General features: G+C 50.0%; 2 protein-coding genes across 7 annotated transcripts in view; one reads left to right on the plus strand and one right to left on the minus strand.

The window, feature by feature from the left end:
- Nucleotides 1-412: 412 nt before the first annotated feature.
- Nucleotides 413-10,077, minus strand: NR2F1 (nuclear receptor subfamily 2 group F member 1). Its single transcript, XM_082723971.1, has 3 exons — nt 9,486-10,077; nt 6,532-7,059; nt 413-1,450 (listed from the first exon to the last, which is right to left on the minus strand). The coding sequence occupies exons 1-3, from the start codon at nt 9,946-9,948 to the stop codon at nt 1,170-1,172; spliced, it is 1,272 nt and encodes a 423-aa protein (XP_082580097.1). The 5' UTR covers nt 9,949-10,077; the 3' UTR covers nt 413-1,169.
- A 2,864-nt stretch (nt 10,078-12,941) lies between these two features.
- Nucleotides 12,942-27,084, plus strand: part of LOC309861221 (uncharacterized protein) — a 535,944-nt gene continuing 521,801 nt past the window's right edge. Inside the window, exons 1-3 of one of the 6 annotated variants that reach the window (XM_082723973.1) lie at nt 12,942-13,593; nt 14,130-14,360; nt 24,812-24,919. The gene's annotated coding sequence lies outside the window, so the exon portion shown is untranslated. Of the gene's footprint in view, nt 13,600-14,129; nt 14,361-24,811; nt 24,920-27,084 lie in introns of all 6 variants that reach the window. The other 5 variants (XR_014309821.1, XR_014309822.1, XR_014309823.1 and 2 more) reach the window with 5 other exon arrangements.

A 27,084-nucleotide genomic window follows, 5' to 3' on the forward strand; every position in this document is an offset into this window, starting at 1 on the left:
CCCCACATCAGCTCTCCACACCTCTCTGCAGCCTTGCCAGTCTGGCAAGTTCCCACCTGCAGTCAATAAAGCAGGTGGTCCCCAGACCCAGCCCCACTTGCAACCAAGCCTACCCCAGTCCCCGCTTATGTCCGTCCGTGCAGCACCAACCATCCACAAGCTCATAAGAGCTGCTGGGAACGCCCAAGATGCCCTGTCCTCTCCCTGCCCACCCCAGCCCACACAGAGCCTGACCCTCCGCATTTACAAAACCAAGGCAGTGGCTTGGTTTTAGGAAATAAACCTAAACCGCTTAATAATGGACCTTAAAAGTTTCCACCTTCACCTCCCCATTCTAATAATAATTGGAGTGGAAATTAATTGGCGGGTTCTCTTGCACTTAAGACATCTGTCAAGTAACCAGACACGTGGGTTTTGCTAAATTCTTTTATTTTTTGTTTAAATTTTCACTTCAATTTTAATTCTTGAAGAACAGCCTTGACAACATATATCGCACTCATTATAAGAAGCAAAGGGTTATATCAAAAATTATTAGTATAGAATCACAGGAAATCTGGTTTGGAACCAGAAAAAAATACAAAACAGATATAGATACATAGACACAGGACAATTTTTTTATAATTATTTGGAAAATGTTATTTTCCCCTAATTCTTGTTTCCTTTTTTATGTGCATACGATGTTTAAATTTTACAAAAAAATGAAAATAAAGACTAGTATTTTACAAAATGAATAACAATGTTTGGGGCGTGTGTGTGTGTTTCTACATAGAATTCAGTCCACTTCCATGTGTTGTTTTCTGTACAGAATATATCCACATCCGTCCACAATAAATCCTGGAAGGTCCATTAGTCTCCTTCTGTTTTATTAAAATTTTCATGGTCCTCTCTTCCAATTTTTTTTTTCCTTTTCTCACCAGACACAAGGTCCTTTTTCTTTCCTTTCCAACATGTTCACAGATCTGATCCTAAAGAGAGTCTCTTTTTCTCCTGGTTTGCAGCTCGGGTTGCATTTCTGCAGGGTGGGCTGCTCCTGTCGCCCGGCCCACCTCCCCCCTGCCTGGCTGCACCCTGCAACAGCCGCCTGATGTCCCCGCAGCTTTGGAGTCCATGGCCCCCGCCGGTCCAGTGAGTCTCTAGGGGGGCGGGGGCAGGTGGGGAGCGCCCAAGGTCTAGGAGCACTGGATGGACATGTAAGGCCAGTTGAAGCTGCTCCCAGACAGTAACATATCCCGGATGAGAGTTTCGATGGGGGTTTTACCTACCAAACGAACGAAGAAGAGCTGCTCGATGACCGAGGAGGACACGGTGCGCAGGGAGGGCAGTCGCAGTAGGAGTTTGCCGAAGCGGCTGGGCTGGTTAGGGTACTGGCTCCGCACGTACTCCTCCAGTGCGCACTGAGACTTCTCCTGCAGGCTCTCAATGTGGGCGGCGTCGGACAGGCCACAGGCATCTGCCCGTGCGGCCACAAGAAGGGCAGAAGAGGGGAGGGGACACACAGGTTAGTGAACAGCAAAGGCACAAACAAACCCTCAGAAATGTTTTTAAGTTGATAAGAGGGAAGAAAGGAAATCGAAGGGAAAAGGGAAAAAAATCCTCTTCTCTATACCTCCCCATTCCTTCTTCACTATTCCCTCCTCTCTGCCCCCCAACACCAATAAAAATAAATCACACCCCCACCAAGCCTAGGGGAGCAGGAGAGGAAGCACACGGGCAGAGAGGCAGCAACCTCTCCAGTCCCTTTGTTTTTTCCTCTTTCACCTTTGGATTAAATAATGTACGATGTTGGAGCCATGTTTGCTGTGCGGAGCAACCTGTCCTCCGCCTGGAGGGGAGCATTGTTCCTCTGTGCTCATCAAAGGGAGGACTTTTGCCCCTTTTGCCCCTGATTTTGGGGTGTTCAGAAGCCCTGAAGAAATACGTAGCTTGGGGGCAGTTTTTACAGGCTTCTTGGAGTCCTCCCTCTCAAACCCAAATGACCCCAACCAAAATCTTCAAGGAGAACCTAGACTGTCTAGTGAATAAACACCTGGGAGGGGTAAGGAATCATGGGCTGGCAGTGCGTGGACTCAGATCGAGCCCATGCTTTAGCAATACAAGATTTGAGATCCGCTATCTATGCGACCAAGAACTCTGCAGCAAGCCTCGGTGAGGGTGTACACTTCTATCTGTGCTTTTGATCAAGTAATTGAAAATTGGTCACATCTCTGTAAGCTGTATAATAATCAGAAGGAATATGGCTCAGTTACTCCAGGCTGTGGAAAGGAGACATCTTCAACGATCAGACACAAAGCTGGGGTGGAGGCAGCTGCTGTTGCTGCTTCCAAACTGGGAGGTGGGGAGTTGAGGGGGGGAACTGGGGAGATAGGCTTCCTGTCAGAAGACCAAGGGGGGAAAAGGCACTTACACACAATGACAGCATCTTAAAACCTGTGTGTTTATCTCATATCAACCAAGGCTCTTCATGTTCTCCTAAAAATATTTCAAGACAGTAGTTTATACTATATAAACTAACTAAAGGCAAAGAAATGGAAGAGAAGGTGGAATCAGAAGAATGAAGTGAAAGCTTCCTCTCTTAGTTCAAACACCCATGTTATTTCTTATATTAATAATAAATATTTAAAAAACAGAAAGATCACAGAGGAGCCCTTAGCCAGTCAGGAGGTTGACTAGAGATCAAAGGCAGAGTTCGCTAATATATAGATCTGGGGAGAAATTCATGAATGGCGATGCCCCCGAAAGGACATTATATAATTGTGAGTGGGCAAGTGTGACCCCAAGACTACCAAATGATTCAAAGTGAAACCCGTGTCTGCTGAGTTTCTGAGCTTTATGTCTTTGTATTTCAAGAACTGGGATTTACAAAGCACTCTAACACCTTCATCTACAAGGCAATGGCCTTGAGCAAAAATACAAATAAAACTAGTGCTAATTCAAGGACTTCTAAGGGGGGGGGGGTCTCCTTTGACCCTGGATCCAGAATGCGTTCCTCTCAGATGTCTAATTACTCCCGCCAGCCACCCGGGTGCATCCTCACTGGCCTAACCTGGGAAGCCAGTGAGATTTTATGGCTAGCAGGGTGAGGCAGGGGCACTTTAGGGCTCCACGACTCAGGGGAGGGGAAGCTGAGGTCTGCCCTTGGCCTTACTGGCTAACCTGGCCCTGCTGACTGGCCACCACGCACACTCATATTTACATATATCTTGCTTTACATGCATTATCTGCCCATTATGGCACAGGATCCCTTTCAGCCTCAGACAATGTAGTATGAAAAGGACCCACTGATACCCCAGCAGATTTTTTTTAAAGACCCATATGGCATCCCCTCAGGTCTGTAAAATATTTATCTGATATGCACAATTAGGGCCCCCGGAGTGCAACGACACTACCCTTCTCCCAGCTAGGCCAGTCCAAGGGAGAGAAGCCGGGGAAGGGCTTGCCTGGGCCCTGGGCTGGCTGCTTGGATTTTTTTCCTCCTTTGAAGGCAGAATGCCTGCAGCGGGGGCCTGGCTGCCAGGTGCCAGCCGGACAGCTCTGTGGCCTCCCTCCAGCAGGAGTCCCACTTCAGGTCTGGATTCCCACTCTAGATATCCATCCCCACTCTAGATATTCCTGCAACAGGAGTCCCCCAACTATGGACAGAGAGTATGAGCTCTCAAATCGATTGGGTGACTGTGGCAGCAAAGCGAGGTGAGCAGGGGGTGTAATGAAGTACATCTTTACATTCCATGAGATATACCCGAGATCAGAAAAGGAGGGAGAATATACAGAATTCATGCCTCACTTTTTATGTGGTAGTGTCAATGCAGGAACCTTCAATATTTCTTCTATAGTATATGGAAAAGAAATTATGTAAATAAATAACCATTACTGCTCAGGCCCTCCCGGCTTAGCCTTTGTAGTGCAGAGAATGTATTTCATGGTGTGCATTCAAAAGAGTTTAGTGTTCAGGAAATATAGATGTAATCAGCTGCCATAACTAGAAATCAAAGTTATTATTGTGCTGAAAATGGATTTATTGTATTTATGTTAACTAGATGGCTCCTTTCAGAGGAGGTCCCATTTATTTGAGGGAATATTTAGGTGTATGAATTAATGAATTTTTTAAAAAAGTAAGTTCAGGTCATGACCTAGTCCTTGGATGCTTTCCAGAATATTAAGGATTAAGCATACCATCCGGAGGCCAAATGTGAAAACCACCGCAGGGAACCCCCGTGCCAGCTTCAAATACTTAGCCGGAGCAAACCTCGTTGGACAATATGTCTAAAACTGTCTTTTCCATCATTCAAAGTTTGCTTAAAAGTTGGATGACTTTGAGAAGGCTTCCCATGAATTCCCTTCTGGCTAGCAATCAAAACAAGTTTAGTCAAAAGTGGAAATGTGTTGTATGGAGAAGGGGGGTGAATTACTACTGACAGCTCCATTTCCATTTTCAGATATTCTGTTTGCAATTTTCTAACAAAATAATGTTATTGTTCACTTCTCAGCCTCCCCTGCACCTTGAAGATGTAGTTGGGAAACTTCTCCGGGACAACTTTTTAAAAAGGAACACTTTTCACGGGGATGTTTTAGGATGGAAAGTTGAAAGAAAGGCATGAATAATTCCACCATCTTCCCTGCGGCCAGCACAGCCCATGCCTCTCTCTGGGAAAGGGCCGGAGATCAGAAACGTCAAGGGAGTTCAAAGAACCTAAGTAGGGGACACGGGAAAGGGAGGAAAGACCTTTCCTGAGAAGACCTCTGTCCAGCTCCAAGTCACATTTCGGCTTCGAGACACCTCACTGGATGAGATTTTAAACCCCCAGCTTCCCCGACACTGGCTTGCTTCCTGATTAATTTGGCTAAAGAGCCGGGTAGTCGAGAGCCAGCCAGGCCCCAGGCCTGCCAGAGCGAAAGCAGCCCGGTCGCTGCTTCCCAGGCTCTTTGTCACTTTTGAAAAACACGTTTCCATCAAGAAGACTTATTAAGATAAAATGCATTCAAACACTGAGGAGGCTATTCAATAAATCTTCCATTTGTTTTAAGGTTTGCACTTTATCCTCTTGCAAAGAACTCCCTCTCCCACGAGCAGACCTGCATTTGCACTGAAAGTAAAAGGGGGGCAGTCCAAGTCCACGGCTCTGGCCACCCTGCATACAAATGAGATGCTCTTGTCTAAATAAATTATCTGCTGTTCAGATCGATATTAATACTACATTTGCTACATTACAATATTGTGCAAATTTAAGAGTCATTTTAATACAATGTAAATACGATTCTTCACGCATGAAAGCCAGGAAATATTGATAGATTATACCATTGCTTACTGTTCAACAAGGCCTTGGGAAAAGGGTTTTGCCATCTCTGCTCGGGAATGGTTTTAATTTGGCCTTTGGAGGTCCTGGCTCTAGGATAGATTTATTAGGATGGTTTATTTGTTCTCTGAATGGAGGAATTAAAAACAATAGTGCCAATAATGGGACTAAAACTGCAGCTAACCCTACTCACAGTGGGCAAGGCCCCGGGACCCAATCTGAGCAGCTCTGTTCCCCCACCAGCCTCCTTTCTGGCTTTGTTTATATTTCCCCCCATTACCTGCTGTCCCGGGTGTTTATATGTTTCCCTCTTGCAGGTTACAATAATAAAAAGCGGGCACTGTTCTCAGAGGCTCTGACTAGAGCCTTCAAAGGCAACGTTAATGCACTTTCCTGGAAGTTAATTTGAACCATCTATCATAAGAGAAATTGTTAACATGCATGTTACCACCACCTACATTTAATTTGATATTTTTAAGGCACTCTGTTAAATTTCCAATGTTCGTGTGTTTTGTGTGGATAGGAAATTTATCTCTGGGGCGGGAATCCTCCCATACTTGCGGGTTCTACAGTATTCCTTTTGTTTTTTATCTTTCTTGTTTAGATTGAATCCGTTTTTTACGACCCTCAATAACCTCAGCAACTGCAAACATGAATGGTTTCCGATAAGGGAAAATCAGGCAGCAATAAAGCGGGATTATTTATGATTTATTTGCGCGTATTCTTCTCTTTCCACCTCTGTGTGTGTGTCTCTGTGTCGGGAAACCCATCCAGGGAGCGTGCCACACAGAGGAGAAAGCCACATTCCCACGTTCTCTTCCTTCCCTCTCCTCCCCCAGAAACACTAAACGCTGGCGCACACCACACGCACACACATGCACACCGCACACACGCGCAGCCAGACCGTCCCCACGCCCCCCCCAACCCCTGCACACACACAAGACGCGCACCCGCCGCAGCCGCCGCCGCCGCCGCCCCGCGTGGGGGTCCGGGCCCCCAGGCCGGGCCGCCCGCCGCCCGCCTCCCAGCCGCCTCGGCTCCCGCACTGCCGCGCTCCCAAGATGGCAGCGGCGCCTCGGGCCGTGTCCGGGCGCTGGGGCCGCAAGTCCCCGCCAGGCCGCAGGTCGGGCTCGGGCCAGCGGGGCCCGCGCGGTGACGCGGCGTAGGAGGCCGGGCCGGGCGGAGCGCGGCCTGCAGTCGTCCCCGGCGCGGCCTGCCCTCCCGGCGACCACAGCCTCACCTGACGTGAACAGCACGATGGCTTTGAGGCAGCTGTACTCGGCCGAGTCGACGTGCAGCGCCTTGAGCTTCTCCACCTGCTCCTGGAAGATGCGGATGTGGTCCATGAAGGCCACGACGCGGTCGGCGGACATGGGCGAGGCGTGCAGGCCGGCGGCGGCCAGCAGCGGCGCCACGTGCAGCGGCATGGAGCACTGGGCCGCGTTGAGCACGAACAGCTCGCTCCAGGTGAGGCGCAGCAGGGACACTTGGTCGGTGATCTGCAGATCCGGGAAGAAGGGGATGTTTCGGGCCCACTCGACGGCGCTGAAGAGCAGGCGCGCGGCCAGCTCGCAGATGTTCTCGATGCCCATGATGTTGTTGGGCTGCATGCATTGGCTGCCGTAGCGCGACGTGGGGTAGGGTTCCGCGCGCAGCAGCAGCGAGATGTAGCCGGACAGGTAGCAGTGGCCGTTGAGGGGGTCCCCGTTGGTGAGTGCGTACTGGCCTGGATTGGGTTGGGTTGGAGGCATTCTTCCTCGCTGAACCGCTGACAAAAAGAAAGAGAGAAAAGAGGCAATGTGCATCCAGGGGGCTTGCGAACATCGGCGCGCCGCAGCGCACCCGACACAATGCGGAGCCTCTTCCTACAGCCACACGCGCCCGGCGCATCTTCTCTCGCGCTCGCTCTCACTCACAGCCCACACCGGGAGGAAATCAGGGGTGAGGGCCTCCAGCTCCGCGGCTCAATATGCCCAGCCATCGCCTGCGCCCCTGGCCACCCTAGCCCTGCCAGAACTAGGCCTGATCTCAGGGCCCCCAGCCCGGCATGGCCAAGAAAGTGCCACCCAACCCCTCCACCACCAAGGTGTAACACACCGGTTAATGAAATCCCACTCACCCCTCCAGAAGGAAACAAATCAGAGTAAAACAGAAACAAACAAAAAAGAACAGGCGAAATCAGAGGAAGGTTGTGGTTCTAGGCAAACGCCTAGCGCCTCTTCATTTGCGAGCAAGCAGTGTTTTGCTCAAAATGTTTCCATATTCTCTCAAAATGCTATAGAATTATCCTTAAAATAGATACAAGTTACATAACCATTTACAACTTTTGAATAGAAAACAAGTATCCTGCACCCCTCCCCTGCCCCCTCCTCCCCTTCGCCCCACACAAAGTTCACTGTTAAAAGCAACAGAAAATTGAAAAATTTCAAGAAAAAGTAGAACTTACAGTAGCCAAACATTATTGAAAAAGTGGGAAATATAATTAATGTCTGTCCTGTGAGGTGCCACTGCAACCTGCAGCCAGCTTTTACCCAGTGAATGCACGAGCTTGCAACTGCAAAAACACTGGATTCATTAACCATCTGAATGCAAAACGTAAGCATGCTTTGAGTTCTTAAAGCTGACCAAAGTTTTTTTTTTTTTTTTTAATGTGTATGTTTTACTTCAACAGTGCCAGCGTTTTAAATTGCCATGTAAACAAAGACAACTTTAGGAAAAGTTAGGGCTACTGAACTCTCCCCCCAACAAATTAATATAGATATGTCCATGTACACATAGCTGTCTTATTTCAGGTTGTGCACTATTTTCTTAAATTTGCTTTGATTCTAATTTTAATGCAAGTCCCAATGCAATTTAAGCTCTTGAAACATAACAGCTAGAATACTTTTTTTCTAATTATAGTTTTGAACTTGGCAGTTATTTTTCAATTAAATGAGAGCACAATTCAGTTTTTTTTTTTTTTTTTTCAGATGCCTACAAAAATCTCCCTGGAGCTAGAAATGAAGTCGTCATATTTGCCTGCTCCTTGAGATCTGAAGGAATTCAATTTCTTTTCTTGTGGCATATAAAATATAATTTTAAAGTCAATTACAAGAAGGAGTAATCTGCATTCTGCAAAATTGACTGGTTCGCTAATTTGACTATAAGACATCTTTAATGATTGTCAGGAGATAAACTTTAACTATAAACGGCTAAATATATTTATAAGAAAAGTGCTGCATCTCTTGCCACATGAACATGAAGCATATCTAAATACAACATCAAAAGTTGTGTTAAAAGAAACCAAACCCATACAACACAGGGATTAAATGAAGTGGAAGCTCATGCCAGCTGCAGTCTATGCATTATAGCCAAATCAGAAGGATCGGTAAATGCCGTTGTAAATTGTAATTTGTATGCAGTATTTAAGCAGAGGGTGGAGTTTGATGAAGAAATAAAACGAGTATCATGCTTTTAAAAAAATGACACAACTATGAAAGGACGGTTCAGTCACAAACTTTCCTTTCAAAGTAGAGGGGTGAAAACAAGGCCACAGCTCTGGAGGAGGCGGCCCCAGCTCGGTGAAGAGGAGAGGGAACCAGTGAACAGGCCAGAAGCCCCCCTTCCCCCCTAATTAGACCTACAAGTGCAATAAATCTCACTCCTCTTTTTCCAAGCTAAGCTTCCAAAAGGATGATGCAGCAATGCATCTATGGTTCAGGGTACTCCAGTCCCCAGCCCTCCCCAATTTTAAATAAAGGGTATGAAGAGGTGGAGGGGAAAGTGGAATGAAAAACACAGAAGAGTTTTCTGGGGGAAATCAGCACCCCTCCCCAAGTTCATGCCAGCATAGCCCCCAAGCATCCTCACGCACACGCGGGAAAGAGACACACACCGAGCACATCCAAGACAGAGGAAGTAAGGGATTTTAAGCCACAGCTCACGATCCCAGGGACACAATCCTGAGCAGGCAGCAGGAGGGGTGGAGGAGCCAGGGAGAGGAGCGCAGGCCGGGAGGGGGAGGCAGCGGCAGCGAGCTTGGTTGGGGGGGGGGGGTGACGCCGGGGGAGGAAGGCAGCGGGGACAGGGGAAGCTGGGACGGGGCCGGGACCGCAGGAGCTCCAGCCCCATACAGCAGCCACCCCCGCGAGAGAAAGAAAGAGGGTCGGGGAGGCGGGCGAAGCTCAGGGAAAGAAGCAGAGAAGAAATATTCACCTTCCCGCCTCATGCCCACTTTGAGGCACTTCTTGAGGCGGCAGTATTGGCACTGGTTGCGGTGGTGCTGGTCGATGGGACAGTTCCTGTTGGCACGGCATGTGTAAGTTAAGTTCCTGCGGACGCTCCTCTTGAAGAAACTTTTGCAGCCCTCGCAGGTGAATTGGCCGTAGTGCTTGCCGCTCGACTTGTCCCCGCACACCACGCACTCGATGTGCTGCTGGCTCTGGCCCGAGCCGGGCGGGCCCTGGCCCTTGTCCCCTGCCGTGCCGGGGGTGGCGGGCGCTCCGGGCTGGCCCGGGGTCTGCGGCGTGTGCGGCGCACCCGAGCCCGCCTGCTGCTGCTGCTCGCCGCCGCCGCCGCCGCCGCCGCGGGCCGCTTGCGCTGCGGGGTTGGGGCCGCCGGGGTTGCCCCCGGCCACGTCGTCCTGCGGATCTCGCCAGCTGCTAACTACCATTGCCATATCTTTGGGCCCGGGGAGCGCTGGGGGGAGCCGAGCTGCTCGCCGAGGGCCGCGGGGCGCGCGAGCGCGCTGGGAGGGGAAGGGGAAGGGGAAGGGGGGAGGGGGAGGGGGCGGGGGGCCCGCCGGGCGCCCCGGGGTCGCGGGAGCCGAGCCCGAGCCGGGCACCGGCCGCTGCCTCCGCCGCCGCCGCCGCTGCCGCCGCTACTGCCTCGGCCGCCCCGCTGCTGCTGCGCGCCCGCCCGCCCTGCTGGCGTTTTGTTGTGGTTCCTGCTGTTTTCTTTCTCTCTTTTTGCAGCCCCCCCAGGCTCTCTGGCTCCCCCCCCAACACCCCTGCTCCCCTCGCCCGCTCCCCCCGCTCTCCGATCCTGGGGGGGCCACGCTCTCCTTCCCCCCCCTCCCCACCCCCCCCCACCGAGCAAGCTCCCTTCTCTCGCTTTTTTCTTCTTCCCCAAGTTGCAAAATCAGAAATGGCACAGGCGGCAGCCGGGAGCGGCGCGGGGCGCAGCGCCGGGGGCGGCGGGCATGGGCCACGGCGCGCGCACACACTCGCCCTCCGCCTCGCCCGCACCCCCGCGCACACACACACTCTCACACACACTCGCTCACCCGCGCCGGGCGCCCGCCCGCCCGCCGGCCGCTCCGGCTACACGCTGCGCGCCGGCTGAGCCGACATAGAGGAAGCCGGCGAGGGCGGCGGCGGCGGCGGCGGAGGCGGAGGAGGCGGAGGAGGAGGAGGAGGAGGAGGAGGAGGAGGAGGAGGAGGTCGCGGCTGCAGGCGCCGCTGGAGTCGCCGCCTCAGCTGCAGCGGCGAGCGCCGCTGGAGGAGCCGGGGCCCGGGCGGGAGTCCGAGCTGGAGTCGGGGCCGCAGCCGGAGCGCGAGCCCGGGTCGGGGCCGCCCGCGCCGCCGCCGCTGTCCCGGCGGGAGCCCTCGCTGGGCTCGGGATTGAGGGGAGCGCGGTGAGCCGAGCAGGGCGCGGGGCGAGGCTGCCGGCGGTGATCAGGGCGCGTTGGTGTCGGGGGGCCAGGTCCAGGGCTGGACGCAGCCAGCCATTCAGGAAGGCAGCGCTGGAGAGAGGGAGGCAGCCGGCGAGGAGGATCACACACTTTGCTCTTTTTGTTGTGCCGGTGGCGCCGGGCTCTCGCTGCCTTCTTCTTTCGGGAGGTGACGGAGAGGGAGAAAAATACGAGATAATTCACGCCGGCGACGAAATCACAGCGAAATCGAAAAAATAAAAATCAGAAGAAAAAGAATTGCAATAAAAAAAAAAGCGAGAGACATCCAAAGTAGGTCGAATAAATAATCCTCTTCTTTTCCTCTTTCTTGCTCCTTCTTCTGCTTCTTCTGCTATAACACACAGAGCTAGTTAAAAAAACCCTGGAGATCGCCCAAAAATGTTCTTTTTTTAGTATTTTAAATAAGTGCTCTTCAGCCGGGAACCAACACCCTCCCTCCAAAAAAAATCATATATGTATAAAATAACGATAAGAAGAATACGAAGGGGGTGCCTCCTCCTCCTCCTCCTTTTTTTTTTTTTTTTAAGTTTAGCCCTCTCTCTTCTGCAGGAATGGAGTAAAAGGCAAGGAGGAGGGAGAAAAAGAGAAAGAAGAGGAATACAAGGGAAACAACTAATAGAATATGTAAGAAAAGAAAAGGGAGAGAGGAGAGAAGGGAAGAGAAGAGAGAGAAAGAGATTGAGAGAGACTGAGAGAGAGAGGCGGAGGAGGAGAAGAGAGAGACAGAGAAGAGAGAGAGGAGAGAGAGAGAGAGAGAGAGAGACCCCAAAATTGAATGCGTTTAAACGGGAGGACTCGCAGAGCAATGTTTCCGAAAGGGGGATCTGCGCGAATGTCTGTATATAGTGAACTTTGACACTACTATTGAAACTGACACGTTTCTATGGAGATCGCTGCCTTATATGGAGCTCGTGTCAAGGAGCCAAGAGAAGGGCTGCTGGCAACTGATAATCAAAGGCGACTGACTGGTCAGAGCCCTGAATCGGGGGGGAGAGAAAATGGGAGTCTAAGGTTAGCCAAGCCTCCAGCACGCCATTGGTTGGAGAGCCCCTCCCCCCTCCTCTTTTTCTTTCTTTCTTTTTTTTCCCCCTCCCTCTTAGCTACCTACTGACGGGGATGGTGAGGGGAGGAGGAGGGAAAGTGAGGGAGGGGGGTGTGCTTCTGACAAGCGCAATTTACATTGAGATCGCCCTGCGCTGCTATTTACTCTGAGACCTGATTAGTATGGGTCGTCTATGGTCACACACACACACACACACACACACGCACCCGAACACTAGAGGGGGAAGGGATGGCGAGGGGGAGAATGCCTAGTAATGGGTGAAAGAGAATTAGAAGGAAATTATTTTGATTTCTTCTGAAAAGTTTTTAAAATTAGGTTTTATGAGCGTGAAGAGAGTGTCGTTGAAAATGTTAGAAAAAATTTTAATGAGAAATAAACTCTTACGATTTTAATGATTCACGAAATATGCTGGGTTGGAATTGTTTTCTTCGTTCACATATAAGCATAATCCAAGTGTGGATTCTGCTCTTTTTATATCCTTTAAGAAACAAGGTAAGGACTCCCCGTTTTGGCCCAAAGTATACATTGCTTTTAAAGGTTTAATTATGACAAAACACACTCCTGAAATATGCAGCTATTGCCACAAAATCAATCTGAATCAACGGCTCCTATTCATCCCATGATGATTTTAAAAATAAACTTTACAATCAATCCGATTTTTCCTTCTTTCTTTTTTCCTCTTTGGTATTCGCAGGCTGTTCCAAACTTCAAACAACGCTTAAATAATTACTGATAAAACAGTAGTAAGTCCTCATATGGGGGGGAACAGTTAGTGCGGTCAAGTCGGAGTCCCAGGAAAAGAGGAAAGGGGCGAGCGACTGACAAGGGAAAATGGGAGATGGGGAGAGGTGGAGAGGGGGGAGTGGGGAGAGGAGGGTGGGGGGAGCGGCAGGGGAGAGGGAGGAGAGCGGGAGAGAGGGAGAGAGGGAGGGAGGGAGGCAGAGGGAAAGAGACGGAGAGACAGAAAGAAGGAGAAGAGGGAGAGACTGAGAGAGGGAGAGACGGGGAGAAAGAGGGAGATGGGGAGGGAGGGAGAGAGGAAGGGAGGTTAGGGGAGAGAGAGAGAGAGAGAGAGAGAGAATGAGAGCGAGCGAGAGACCCCGATTCCCGAAGGCGATTGGTCGTGGGAGGAGGGGCGGGCAGGAGGAGCGGTCCTGCCGCGGGGCCTGCAGGAATCGCTGGCTCCGGCTGCCACCTAGCGGACGGGAGCCGCGCCCGGGAGGCGCACAGCCGGGTCTCTCCTCCCCTCCCCGCAGGCAGCCTGCGCCTTTTCTCCAAACGGAGACAGCACTTTGAAAATTCTTTCAATGGATTTTTTTCCTTGAAAGATCGTACTGGGGAAAATGATACTTCTATTAGTTACATATTCTCCAATAGCACACTCGCACCCCCCTCGTTTTGAGATCGCTCCCTAGGCAGGCTCAGGCGGGCGCGGAGCTGTGCGGAGTGACAAAGCTGCCGCGGCAGCAGCTGGGGGTGGGAGCCCCGCTCGCCCGCCCGCCCCTCGACTCGGGAGAGCGTAAAAGTTTGTCTCAGCTCCAGCATCCCGATCCTCAACACACCCTCAGGTAAAGGTGGGTGTAAATGGCCACGCTGTATTGACAGAGGTAGGGTCTGTTTTTTAATACTCATTCTCACTTTAAATTTCACCAGGGAGGGGTTTGGGAAGCGCTGCGTGTTTGGGGTGCGTTTTGCGCTTCCCCGGTCTCTCCAGCCTACAAGTCGGGAGTCAGCGACCGCTTAGTGACTAGCGACGATTTTAAAGAGCAGAATAAAAAGCCTTTTCCGTGCCTGCCCCACAGCCCCTCCAGCTCGAATAATGGAGAGACAGTCAATGCACTCTGCAAGCGGCGGCCCATTGTACGCAGCTGACGGAGAGGAGGCGACTGGGGCAGGCAGGGGCTCCTTGCCCTCGGCCCCCTCCCCAAATAAACGCTCTCACGTCTCCTGGTCAATTAAAATGGGGGAAATGAACATGATTAAAAGACCAAAAAAAAAAAAGGGGGGGGGGAGAAAGAAAGAAAGAGAAGAAAAGATTTAAAAGAGAAAGGAAAAAGAGAACAAGCTTTCTATATATAAATTCTAAATTTTACTCCCCATATAGTACAGAGGCAGGCAGTCGAGGGCAGAGGAAGCAGGCAGAGAGAGGGAGAGAAGGAGAAGGAAAGAGAACGTGGAGAGAGACGGAGCGAGTGGAAGAGGAGGCGAAAGCGAGCGCCAGGGAACCGGAGGCCCGCCGGACGCCGGGTCTGCGGGCCCAGCCACCCTCGGACCCTGGACCGTGAGTCGTGGGCACCAGAAGCGAGACTTGGCTAAGTCCTTCCCCACCAGGCAAGTAACGCAATGATTATCGTTTCTTTTGAACTCGGGGTTGGCAGCGCGGACAGGTAGGGAGGTTGGCTCTCTTGGCCTCTGCAGGCCAGGGCCGGAGTCCAGGCAATCAGGGCGGGATGAGGAGAACTTTCCGTGGGGCCTGCACAGGAGCTACCCTCACCCGGCCTCTGTCCCGCAACGGCGCGGAGGCAGGGACCGCGGCCACCGCGCCCTCCTAGAGCTGAGGATCGTGTCAGCCAAGCGTCAGTCCAAATTCAAAACAGGTCTCCCCACCCCCATCCTCTACCCTCTACCCCCGCACCCCCCCCCCCACCAGTGGGCGACGGATGCCGGGCCTCCAGCCCTGTGGCAGAGGAGGGGCGGGCGTTTAACACGCGCGCAGCGGTCCCGCTGGTGCAGAGCCCGAACCGCAGTGGAACCGGATGCTGAGCCTGGCTGGGCTGGCCCTGTTGCCCGCGCCTAGCCTGGCTCGGGCCAGAGCCTTACGAGCTCGGCTCCTGCCGCCCACCTGCGGGCGCCGTGTGTAACGGGATCCCCTAATGTAACGCGATCGATGGCTGCCTCTTTGATGTGGGCGATAATGTCAGCGGATTAAAAGGGACACCAAGCCGCTCTCCCCAGTGGAGAACCCGGGGCGGCGGCGGCGACAGAGCATCAGATCTCCCGCCCCGCAGCCCCAGCATACTTCTCGCGCCGCTGCAAGAGGGCTGGGGCAGGGAGGGGTCACCTCCCCGGGGTGGGGACGGAGGGGGCGTGTGTGAAAGGAAGAGCCTCAATTAAAACCTACAAGAGCGCTTTCCTCTGAGCTGGGCAGGGGCGCGCGTTTGCGTCAGAGGGCGCGCAGGGCTGGCGCAGGGGGCGGGGGTAATCGACGCCGGGGGCCGCGCCCCGGGGCTAGAAGGTCTAGAGAGTCAGCCAGCCGCGCAAGGCTGGCCTCGGTCGGGTCACGCAGGGAGGAGGGAAGGCAGGGTGCGCAGATGAGCCGAGACTTCCCGGGAAGGGCGGAACCTATTCGCCCTCACTGTGGGCTCTTTCCGCTAGCCCCCACCCTGAGCTTCCAAATTTGAGAGACCCTGGGGGTGGGGACAGTTGGGGCCCTCGAGGCTTCAGGCGAAGCCACCCGCTCCTCCAGAAGGAAGGGAAGAAGGGATGCTGCACCGGCCCTAGTCTAGAAGATGGGGGCTGTTGGTGGTGGCGCCCACAGCAGTGGAAACTCTCGGCTTTTCGGAGCAGGGGACAGATAGCCCCTCCGCCGGTCCTGTGTGCTACATTTCCGTCTCAAGAGGGGGCAGGCAGGAAGAAACTGAGTTTTTTCGAGAAGTGCTGTCCTCCTCTGGGACTCCTCTAGCGCAAGCGGAGCTCAGGTCGCTGTTCTTCTTACGGACCTTGTGTTCCCTACCGCGTTTGCACACTCTGTGGATGTGCCTCCACTTGGGCTCACAGCCTCGGCCCTAGCAAAATGGCTTCCATGGAGCGACGGGGGCGGGAGGTCAGCTCAGGTCCATGGGCAGTTCTGCTTTCTCTCAGTGAGGCTGTCCTTTGTTACTGGTTCAACTTGGCACACTGATCCTGGGGCCTTATGCACCCCACACTCAACCAGGACATAAGATATCTGTTGTTGGGGTAGAACAGAAAAATGATCGCATTTCGTGGGAACATGTAGGTCCCCCAACTGATAGTCCACCCAAGTGTCTAGGCACACTCAGCTTCAGGAGAAGAAAACACAGTTAGTTGCAGGATCCACCCTTATTTCACTCCTCTTCTCCAGATCTCTTTCCCTCCTTTCTCACCTCAGCCCTTCACCTTGGTTGCTAGGTCTAATATGTGCACGTGGCACTCGAACCTAGGCCCACCATGGCCCTTGCCTCAATACCCTACTTGAGACTGCCATTCCAGTGGCCATGTATACTGGGCCCTCTCCAAGGTCTCTTTCTCCTGGTGAGGCCCATCCAGGTATGGGAAAAGGCTCACCAGGTTCTAGGCTCTCCAACTTCCTTTCGGAAGGCTACCTGTGACAGTCTGGTCCCCACAAGACTATTCAGTGCACACAATCTCCCACAATTCCCTAAGAGATGAGAAGCTACCCCTCAGCGTGGGAAGGAGGATTTGGGCTGTAAGCTTACAATATCCTTTGTGATTTGCTAGCATTGTGGCTCAGCTTTAATTACTTTTTAAGAGAGCTTCCACACAACACTTGATCTCTCCTAGCTGGATAGCCAGTAAACAGTTATGACCTGGGGGAGAAGGAGAGAAGCAGAGATTGGTGGCTGCATATACTTCATTGACTTGCATTCCTGGCCTCAGAATCTGGATCCAAGCAGACTTTCTAGGCGATTAACATCCTCCTACCCTAAATCTTTCTTTCCAGGTAGGCCGAATCATTCTTCATTAATCCTATGACCTTTTTGATATTTACTCTTCCAGAACTCACCAGACCATTCATTTTGGCTTTTTGGTAAATCTCACTAAACAAAGGTGGCCTTGTGAGAACATTTTCTACACCTAGTACAAGGGTGATGAGACCCTACAAATGACCAGAAATATGTAGAAAGTTATCTCCTATACCTTTCCCCTACCCCTTAAATTGTTAAAAGTGATATTTTCCTGTTTAGAGAGACAAGAGCACAGAAATAACCCTGTTTTATCACACCCATCTGGAGAGATGAACATGCCAGCACTCACTGGGAGAAAGGTCAGTTCTTCGGCTCTTACTGCAGACCTTTCCCAAAGAGCTTGTTTTAAAGGTGCCGAAACAATTAGTCTCCCTTGGCATGAGATTAAGCCCAGGAAGAACACAGTTGAAGAAGATATATTTAAAATGGTCTTTAGAATGATACTTTGAAGAAGAGGGTGGAGAGAGGCACAGGAATGCCTGCCCAATGTTTCATGATTATTAAGAAGTCAAAATGAAAACCCAAACAAACAAACAAAGGCCCCTGCCTGTGTCAGAAATCCCTCCTCACAAGACTGAACTCAGTCTGTATTGTGGCTGCCCGGTTGTAAAAAGTTCTGCCTTTGTTAAAATGAAAACAAGGATGGAAAGGCCAAATCGGGAGTTGGGCTTCTGCTGGACTGCCTGCTTTTACCCTGTCCATGAGTTGAACCCTGGATCAGGAGGCTTGGATATTCACTATCCTTCTAGTAGGCATTTTTTCTTTGTCACCTTTGGGTCAAAACACCCAGAGACAAGTGCTTTACCTTAGAAAACGGTTTAGTTTCCATCACAAACCAGCCATTTAAAGCACGTGTTTTGGAAGGAGAGATAAGGGAAGCAGTTTCCCCTTTCCGCTTGGGCCTCCAGTTGGAGGGCCGGGACTCGCCACGGGAGGATGGCAGGAGAGCAATTGCTGACCTTTGGATGCAAATCCAAGCCTTTTATCGGAGGAAAAGTGACAATCATCCCTAGCACACTAGAGAGGCCACGGCCAAATATTTACTTTTTGTAAAAAATCAAGCCTTAGCTATCTAAATGCATTTATGCAAAAGAAAGAAAGAACTGGAGACTTTCATGCTGCAGAGTGTATTTCTTTATTTTAAATGCTGGGCTGGAATGAAGAATAACTGCGTGGTTCTTTTTCCTGGGGGAAAATGGGTTGTGTTTGGATGAAAAGTTGGAATTTTGAAATGACTTAGAAGCTTGTTAAAGTTCCCTGACAATACAATCTGCTAAACCATATAATAATTTCTCTTAATAGTTACCTGTCAGGGCACCTATTTCTTTTACTGCAGGATTAGCCCAGCAGAGTAGATCTGAGTTGTAACTGATTCAAGTCAGATTAAACATATTAATGTTTAATTCCTTAATGTCACTTTCTGAATGGCCTATAAAATAAACTAGTGAAAAAGTGTTGACTCACAAAGCCAGCAGATCTGTTGGTAACTATGGTCATATTACAATAGTATTTACCTATTAGAAGTTTGGTCTAGATAATAAAGCTAACATTAACTTCTAAATTTTCAGTGGAAAGATATGTTTATTACAGTGTCCTCCATCAGTGAGGGAGGGTTAGGTAAAGTTTAAATGAAAAAGTACGAGCGAGGTACACACCACTGATACAAACCACATGGGGCAGTAAATAATAATGCCCTCTGTTATGCTATGTATATTTTATTTACCTGTTTCAGAGGTGAATAATAAACCTAGCCCAACTATGGGAGGAGTTAATAAAGCATTCGGAAAGCATGATCTAACAAACTTGAGGATAGTTCTGTTTTATTGTTAACCCTTTGCAGGAAATCTTCTGAAGCTGAAAAGAAAAAGGAAAGGGCTTTTGTGTTAGTTGATCCTTGGCTATTCTAGGGCTCAGGTTGGTGTGAAAGGGACGAGGAGGTCACTTGAAATCTCCTTTTATCTGCTCTTATTTTCTCTATGGATCAGCAACTTTGAATAGACACCATCTAATCGCTCTTAATGGAAAGAAGCTATAGGACCAGTGAAATGCCTTTACTCCAGAAGTGAATCTATGTGTGTGGATAGTAAGCTGAGGTTACATAGGACGACATTTCTGCACACTTGTGCTTAAAGATTTTTCAGAGTGCATGGATATATACATAAAAGTTTCTTTGACACTCTGGGGGAAAGGTTTGGGTGGTTATTTTGCCTTCACACACCCACACGAGGATTCTCTACCAAGTCCTGGTGATTTTTTCAGCTGACTCTTCCTTCAACTTTTTCTTGCCCCCACACTCTGAGATGTCATATTGAAGTCCCCCCAAAGAAAGCAAATAATTGAGAGCTCGATGGACAGCTTTTTAGTGAAAGCATCTTATTTCCTTTCTGTTTTTAACTGGAAGTCACACTAATGGGAGGATTTCTTTTCAGAGGGTAGAGACTGTATGACAGGTGAGAGGAGATGGGGTAAAGCAAGACCATTGCTTTCAATTTCTCCCCAGAATTTTTTCTTTTCAGTCTTTCTTGGAATTAAATTGGTTAAAACACAATAAATAAGTGGAAAACAAGAGCCTGACATTAGGCAATTTAAAGGTTTTTCTTGCTATAGATACATACCTCCAAACCTTTGAAACTGAACAACTGATTGCAATTTGCTTTGAAATTAGAATTATTTTAGTTAAGTTTTTTATGCTAACTAAAATACCACTTAATTTGTCTTCCTTAAGGATTACAGTTGCTTTAAAAAGGAGAAACCAGTTCACAGCTGAAGTATAAATGACTACCCAGAAAAGGACATTTGATTTCTAAGACTGAAAACACTGGACTTTACCTCCTAAGAAGCTCTCTGCACTCCCTGCCTCCCCCTATGTTCTTTCCAGTAAAATTCACATTTCTCCCAGAGCCTGGGTCACTTTGCTGTAAATTCCTGTAAAGGAATACATGGTTACCAGGGCTACAAGTTCCCATCTCAACCTGCCAGTCTCCCTGCCCCCTGTTACACACTGCAGAGACCCTTCGCTGTCAGATCTGGGACCTTGAACCCCTCCTCTCTACCGTAGTCTATAGGAGATCGAAGTTCCAAAGTTTGAGGTTGGGAGGGAGAGGATTAATCCTCTTTAACTCCTCTCCTTTACTGTCCTCAGTTCTGAACCCCAACAGATCCGTTTCCTGGTGTTTCCTGGTGAATAGGAGGGTAGGAGCCGCCCTGTCTAATAAAGATTAAATTAAGTAGAAGAATCCCAGCCGCTGAATATTTGGAAGCTCCGGTGGGGCGTCAAACTGACGTTTAACACATTTTTTCCACTCACTGTGCACAAGTATTGGATTCATTGGGCTTAACTTTAGAAGGGAAAGAAGAAAAAGGATAAGGAAGGAAAAGAAAAGAAAAAAGAAAGAAAGGAAAAAGTCAAGGAGAAAGCCCAGTATCAAGGGTGAAGTGACTTCATGTTCAGAGATGCTGAAGGCAAGAGCAGGGCTTCCTGACTTTTCTAGTCTTTTCTTTCTCTGAATTACTCCAAGAACTGGAAGCTCCCTCTCCTCATTGGGGGCGCTGAATTTTGCTGTTTTGGTGGGTTCGAGTCCATATTTATCTATTGAGGACAGTTTGGTAGCTCAGGGTCAGGACTGGGTGTGCGGGAGGAAAGGTGAGCTCAGGATCTAGTTGCCTCTTCTATGCTTACTTTTAACCAAGGTTTTGGTAACACACACTGAGCACTTTTTACTACCCAGAAGGAGAAACAATGGCTTTTCTGTCTGCCTTGTTCAGCGAACTGGACACTGACCTTGAAGCTGAAGCAGCCAGGCACTTCCTCCTCTGGGAATTATTCTGGCCCCAAAATACTGGCCTCTCACTCCCACCTGCTTCTCTAGTTCCAGGGTGCAGTCTGGAGGGGCAAAAGGCAAGTCCCTTCGTGCCAGTGCCTCGTTCCTGCAAATACAACACTGAATAAATTAACCTCAAACCAGCTAGTTGGGGTGTAGTAGTTTAGCAGGACTAATTGCAGACAATGGAGCTGAAATGACTTTTCCAATTAGCTGCTGGTTGGAGTTTAGTTGGAGGAACTGTCAGCTCCAACGATGGGTAATTGCTTTATTGCTCACAAAACTATCATCTATTTAGAACATATGTGCTAATTACTCTGGATGGGCGTCGAAAAAGAGACCATAAATCTAATAGCACTTAAAAAAGTCTATGGTGCTTGTAAGCAACCCCAGCCCAGGTTGGGGTGATGGATGGCTGTCTTTCAGAAAGGCGAGGGTTTGGACTGGCGGCACCAACGGGATGCTCTGGTCAAATCGTGTGCCTGACAGCCAGGGACCAGCGCAGCTGTGCCGACGTTATAAATCACTGTCGTCAGAACCAGTCCCCTCTTTCTCCGCGCACTTTTTTTTTTTTTTCATTTTCGCAAAAGATTACTTTAGAAATCTTTTAATTGGATTATGCTGGGAAATTAATCTCCTTTAGCCTTGGCTAAATTTATTGTGGTCACTGTCGGGAGGAAAGCTCTGCAACTGCAGTGAGGGCCACGTCCCCTATTCCCTCCTAACTTCAGCCCTCGGGGCCTCCCAGCTGCGTGCGACAGCCTTGTCCCAAGTCCTGGGGAGTGATTGGGGCTGAGAGAGTGGAAAAACACGTCTGTGCGGAAGCCCGCGGCGGTCCCTAGTGAACCCCTTTGTCCTAAATGCGACGTTTCTATCCCGGGTTTCCTATTTCCATATCTAGCATCCCTATACAACACCGCGCCTTCCTCCACAAGGGGGTCTGCTACAAGGAAGAAGGAGGCTACAATGGCGGGAAGAGGAGTTGAGGTTTGCCGGAGGACGGCTGCCAGCCAAACTCATTACTTTGTCCTCTTGTCTTCCACGCCCCTCTTCCGGCGGGGGAGCTCCGGCTTTGCTAACATTCTCCACTTTACTTCTCTGCGCAAAAACGCAAGACTCGTATTTCGGCGTTTTCCCTGGCACAACTCTGGACACACTTCCCCCTGACGTGCACAACGCTTGAGGTCCGAGAGCTAGGGCCCTCCCGGTTCTTCCAGGCTCCACGCAGTAGCGCAACGTAGGGTGGGGATCCCGCTTCCAGTCCCGCAGCTGCGAGTGCTTAGCGTGGTCCAGCGCCGCTCGGGCAGCTGCTGAACCTGCGGGGCTGGCCCCGCCGGCTCTTTATCTCTGCGGGCGATGACAACATCTGCCTGAAATGGTATACCTACTTCTGCAGCTCAATTTAGTTCTCAAAAGCAACCCTCGGAGGTGTGGTTAATTGATGGGGATAAAGGCGTAATGTCCTGACAGGGAGACGCCAGTGATCCTTTAACACACTTTTAAAAGAACAACCACCACCCCAAACATCGGCGAGTCATTGCTAGGTGGGAATTTAAGGCGTGGATCTGGATGCAGGAAAAGCGGCGCTTGTGCTGTTTGTATTTAGAGGCTTCAGTAAGGGGTGGGCCCCGGTTCTCAGGGTGGGGCACCTGGGAGCCACTAGGGCGCGGAGCTCCGGCTGTCAAGGGGTTGTCGCATGGCCCCAGAGAGCGGGGCGTGACAAGGAGCCGGGAGAGCCCGGGATGACAAATGACCGGACCGAAAGGCGGGTGTGGGAGAGGAGCGCCTCGGCCGCTACTCCCTGAGCTCTGTCACTCTATCAGCCCTTCCTCTGCGCGGGACTGGGTCCCCATAGGGCAAGCAGTTTGTTTTGCCCTCTCTATAGAATTACTCCTCGTTCAGCAATGAGCGAAGTGGTCGAGTGGCCGAGCTCGGGGGTTACTCGTGGTTCCGCTGTCAGAACCACCTGAGAGGGACCCCAGGACCAAGAGAAAAAGACAAATGCCGCTGTGTGTGTGTGTGTGGCTCCAAACCGCAGAGCCAAAGCACGTGGCCATATTTTTGCCGGGTTTGCCCAGAGCCCTGGGGTCGGGTGTCCCGGGACTTAGCCGCGCTGGGTCCCGCCGCCGGGTCAGAGCAGTTCTTGCTTAGCACCTTTACCAGACTTCTGCCCACCACTCTCTCCCCAGCACCTTGCTTTTCTCTTTGCTCAGTTCTAGTTTAATCTCCAGAGGGTCAAAGGATTGTATTACACAGAGCCAGCCAACTTAGGTTCCCTCTAGGCGCATGAAAAAAAATAAATAAATAAATAAATAAAAATAAAAAAAATCAGATCGCCCTTTCCGTTTGCGAGGGGGAACGCCCTTCAGGTGCGGGCGGCTGTGCCCCTAGCAGATTTTGCGAGTATCTTGTTTTACTCTTTGGAGAAGGATAACCTTGATGCTGCAGGTTTGAGCTCCCTCTGGAATCGGAAGGAGAAACAACTCCAATTATTGTCCAGATTTCATTATATTGAGAGATCGCAGGTGTTTCGGCGACTGCTATTGTCTGCCTTCCTCCCTGAGCCCACATAGGAGGGATGAAAGAGTCCCAGGAAAGTTAATTTCCCCAAACCCTCTTGCGGAGAAGGCGTACGTTGTCACCGACGAAGCTCTGGGGTCAAAGATTTGAAGAAATGTAATTAAGAGTCCCAACTCCCAGAGTGTGCCTGTCTCGTTATGGTTCTGTCCTTCCACCGTGACTGTCTACCCTCATCCGGTGTAGCTCTGCCCTCTGTGAGGTCTAGGAAGCGAAGGCTCACTGTCGCTTGGCTGTGGATCCCCCAACCCTCGCCCTTCCGTCTTCCCGAGCAGGGGAGGACTCCAAGGCCGTGGTGTCCAAGATCCTTGGGCGCCTCAGAGCCAGGGGCAGGGTCCCGGGTGCAGGTTCACGCCCCGGTCGGCCACCCTCGCTCAGGAGCTCCCTGCCCAGGATCAGGCGGCAAGTCCCTGAGGCTTTCCTGAAGGCCTGCTGCTTCTGGACTGCCAGGGTCGTGAATTGCCTGTGGCGGCCTCTTGGCGGCCTCTTGTCGGCCCAAGCCCTAGGATCAGGGTGGGCCCTGAGCGGTGTGGGCCCTGAGGGCGGCCAGGAGGCTTACGGCCCAAGGCCGCGCCATGCACGTCTCAGTCAAGGGCCCTTACTCCCGTGTGTCTCCTCACATTTTCTCACCCCACAAGGGCTCTCCCTTGCGAACGAATCCTGCCCTCGGCGAACCTGGCTCCCTGGTGGCCCCCGGGGCCCCGGGGCCCCTCCCACTGCCTCCCTCGAAGCCCGGGATCCCTGGCCCTGACTACCCGCGCGGCCGGAGCAGTTCCCGGAAGCGAGGCCCACATCCGGGCACGAAGCCTCGCTCGCAGGATTGGCTTCCGGCCGTTCGACGCAAATGTGTCGCTCCGCGCCGCGAGGGTCCCGGTTCGTGGGATCTGCGCGCCAGGACCTCGCGGTAGGGCAGGGGTCGCGCTCTCGCCCGTGCTAAAGGGCCTTACCCCCGGAGCTGGCCGGAGTGACAAAGTCCTGGGCCTGCGCGGGATAAGATTTGAGAAAGGAAACCAGGCTCGACCGGCGAGGCGCACGCAGGCTTCGGAACCCCAGGCCCACGCCCTCGGTCGGCGCTGGCAGTTCGTATCCCGGGGTCGGCGCAGCCCACTTCTTGGGATGGGCCAGAGGGAGTGTGAGCCGGCTTTGGGCCCAACTTTGTGAAGTTCAGAGACTCACCGTCGAAAGAGACCGCCTTGGCAGTCGTCCCCATTACGCCTTTTTTTGCCCTTCCCTGCCTCGAGCGCCCTGAGCCTTTGCCGTGTTCCGGGGCTCCGCGGCTGTCTGACAGCCGGCCCTGCCTTGGGCACCTAGTCCTCTTCAGGTGTTGGGCTGAGAGGGGTAAGGAGAGATGCTCGGGGCGCGGCTAGGACACCTCAAACCCGGTTTTCTAGTTTAAGGAGGAGCTCGGCCTTAAAAAGCTGAAAAGTCAATGGGAGTTAACTTTGTGGCCTTTGGTATTTTTGAAAACAGCTACTACAAGGCGGGAACTGTACGGAAAAAGCGTTGTGTAGTTCTTTAAAACAAAAACAAAAACAAAACACAACAACTTTGGGGAACCGTATCTGGAGAGCTTTCCTAGGGATTGTTTTATAATCTCGCAAATTAGAGAGTTGGTATGTATCTTGCCATCAATGCGCTGAATAGTATGTTCCTTCAGACAGGGATTGAGAAACGGAAATACCACCACCGTCCAGCCAAACCTGTGAGGACTGATTGCAGGGGAACTGGTGCTCCAGATGTTGCACTAGAGGCGCTGCGAGTGTGAGCAGGTAATGTGGAGAAGAGTGACATTGTTAACAGAAAGTATCTAATTAACAGTGACTTCATTTGATTGGAAGGATGAAAAAGCCTTTTTAAATCAATCCAGATTCACTGGCCTAAGCTCCGCCAATTTATGAATATGGAGCCTGACTGGGCTCTGCTTTCTTTCAAAGATGTCATCTTAGGGGTAATAGCATAGGTGAAGTCATTTGGTTACACTGTGGAAACTTTTATAGTGCCTTCCTTGGGAATTTAATTCAGTGCTTCTTCATTTTATTAGGAACAGACTGACTCCATCAACTCTGTTCTCCCTGTTTAGAGGCAGGACTGCTTGAAGCAATTAGGTTCACCAATTAGCATAGTTTTACTGACCCCAGCAGCAGCACCACTCCTTAGATTATCCATTTCTTCAAAGTCAGGGAAAAGCTGGAGGACAACATGCTTCCCAGGTGTCTACGTTGGGAAAATAAGCCCACAAGCAGGGTAGCACAGCGGTGCAAAAAGCTTTCTAATAGTCCCCAAGTGTTTCAGCAACTTTGGTGGATTTTTCTCCTTTTTTCTGATTCTGGATCTTGTAATACCTCCTTACTTTCAGATAGCCTTTAAAGCCTGTCTCCTTTGGTTGTATTTTGGCAGAGCTGCTTTTGAGAAAGTGTTTTCTCCCTTCTTTTATGTACACCTGCCTTCTAATGAAGCTGTAGACAGTGTTAGGGTCCAGAGAGAAAAATCACTGAAGGCTCCTTTAAGGTCTGTTAGGTGACAAGGTAAGGGCTCAGGTCTTCGGGTGTGTGTGTGTGTGTGTGTGCATGCATGTGTATGTTCTTGCATGTGTACATGCCTCAGAACCTATGAGGAGAGGCCAGAGGGTGAAAACTGGGAGATAAATCATCACTTTTCCTAATTTTGAAGGTGTACCTGCAAGGCTTTGCTGCAGTCTCTTCACAGTAACGACAGTCAGTTGGCGGCCAACATCTTTAGTAAAAGCAAATGTCTGGAGCTCAAAGCAGACTGGGAAGGAAGGGGCTTTGCTCTTGCCACTGCCATATGTAGTGCAGGGATTACATTTACATAGCTATTGTCTCTCTTTCCCCTAAAATATATATTCCTTTGTAAGATTTTACTAGATTGAATTGCTGACAGTTCATCAGTAGCAGCAACAATGTAATATCCTAACCTTATTAAATCAATAAATACTAGATCCATGTATTGAATTAAAAATGTATCAGCATGGCCAAGAATTGCAATCATATGGCCTTGGACTGCAGAATCGAAGATGCCACTCAAAAACTGACGAGGTAGCATTTATTTAACCTTTTTCTATTTTGCATCTGTGATTAGGTATTCTGGGTTCTAACATTTCAGGGACCATTGTGACAGGTTTTTTGGTTTTGTTTTGTATATTTCTTGGAAATTCTTTTCTTTCACATCTCACATTTAACCACAAAAATGATACATGTTTAACAATAGTAAAATATTGTGGCTTTATCGTTCTTGTCCTTAGTTTTCATCTAGGGATTATAATTCCACTCAGAATGCATTACTCTAGTAAGACATATTCAGGTGTGTAAGTTTCTACATAGGCATGAGTGAATTTAGATGTTCTTTTGTATGTGTAAATAAACATACTCTGTGTGAATGTATTGCTGTACTTTGATATAAGTTTATTTTTTGAAAAGAAACCACTTGATTTTATCTTTCAGCATTGTCGATGATATTAAAAGCTAAAGAACTTTATTATTTCAAAACAAGTTATTTATAGTCTGATTTGCTGTTGGTGCTTCTGTGGCTGGAGATGAAATTAAAATTTGCAAGTCTTTAAACTTAACAGAATACTTAGAAAGTTACATATATTGTGAATGGTTCCATGTTATGTGTAAAAAAAATACTTCACATGCGGTTTACCAGGAATTGGTCAATTAAGTTGTAGATTAGTGGCTGAATTTTAGAGTTAGTCCCTACTGAAAACGAGGAATGTGTTTAACACCTGGAATTTTAATGGAAAAAGTAATATTACTCTAGCCAGGTATTTGTTTATACTGATTAATGATGCTAATTATTTAAAAACATTCATCCCCTTTTGATGTCAGCTAGCATATTTGTGGTACTAAATTCTGAAGATAAAGTCATTGGGCCTTGGGTTCACTATGCTGTGAAAGAAAAAAATCTTTATTTG

The sequence above is a fragment of the Mustela nivalis genome (genome assembly GCF_964662115.1).
Source record: "Mustela nivalis genome assembly, chromosome: 3".
Classification (NCBI taxonomy): domain Eukaryota; kingdom Metazoa; phylum Chordata; class Mammalia; order Carnivora; family Mustelidae; genus Mustela; species Mustela nivalis.

Excerpts from the sequence above, each read along its gene's own strand:
- NR2F1 (XM_082723971.1), bottom strand. The coding sequence starts at position 9,948 with ATGGCAATGGTAGTTAGCAGCTGGCGAGATCCGCAGGACGACGTGGCC. Across the intron at positions 7,060-9,485 it reads AGTGGGCATGAGGCGGGAAG|CGGTTCAGCGAGGAAGAATG; the intron begins GTGAATATTTCT and ends TCTTTTTGTCAG. Across the intron at positions 1,451-6,531 it reads CATCGTGCTGTTCACGTCAG|ATGCCTGTGGCCTGTCCGAC; the intron begins GTGAGGCTGTGG and ends CCGCACGGGCAG.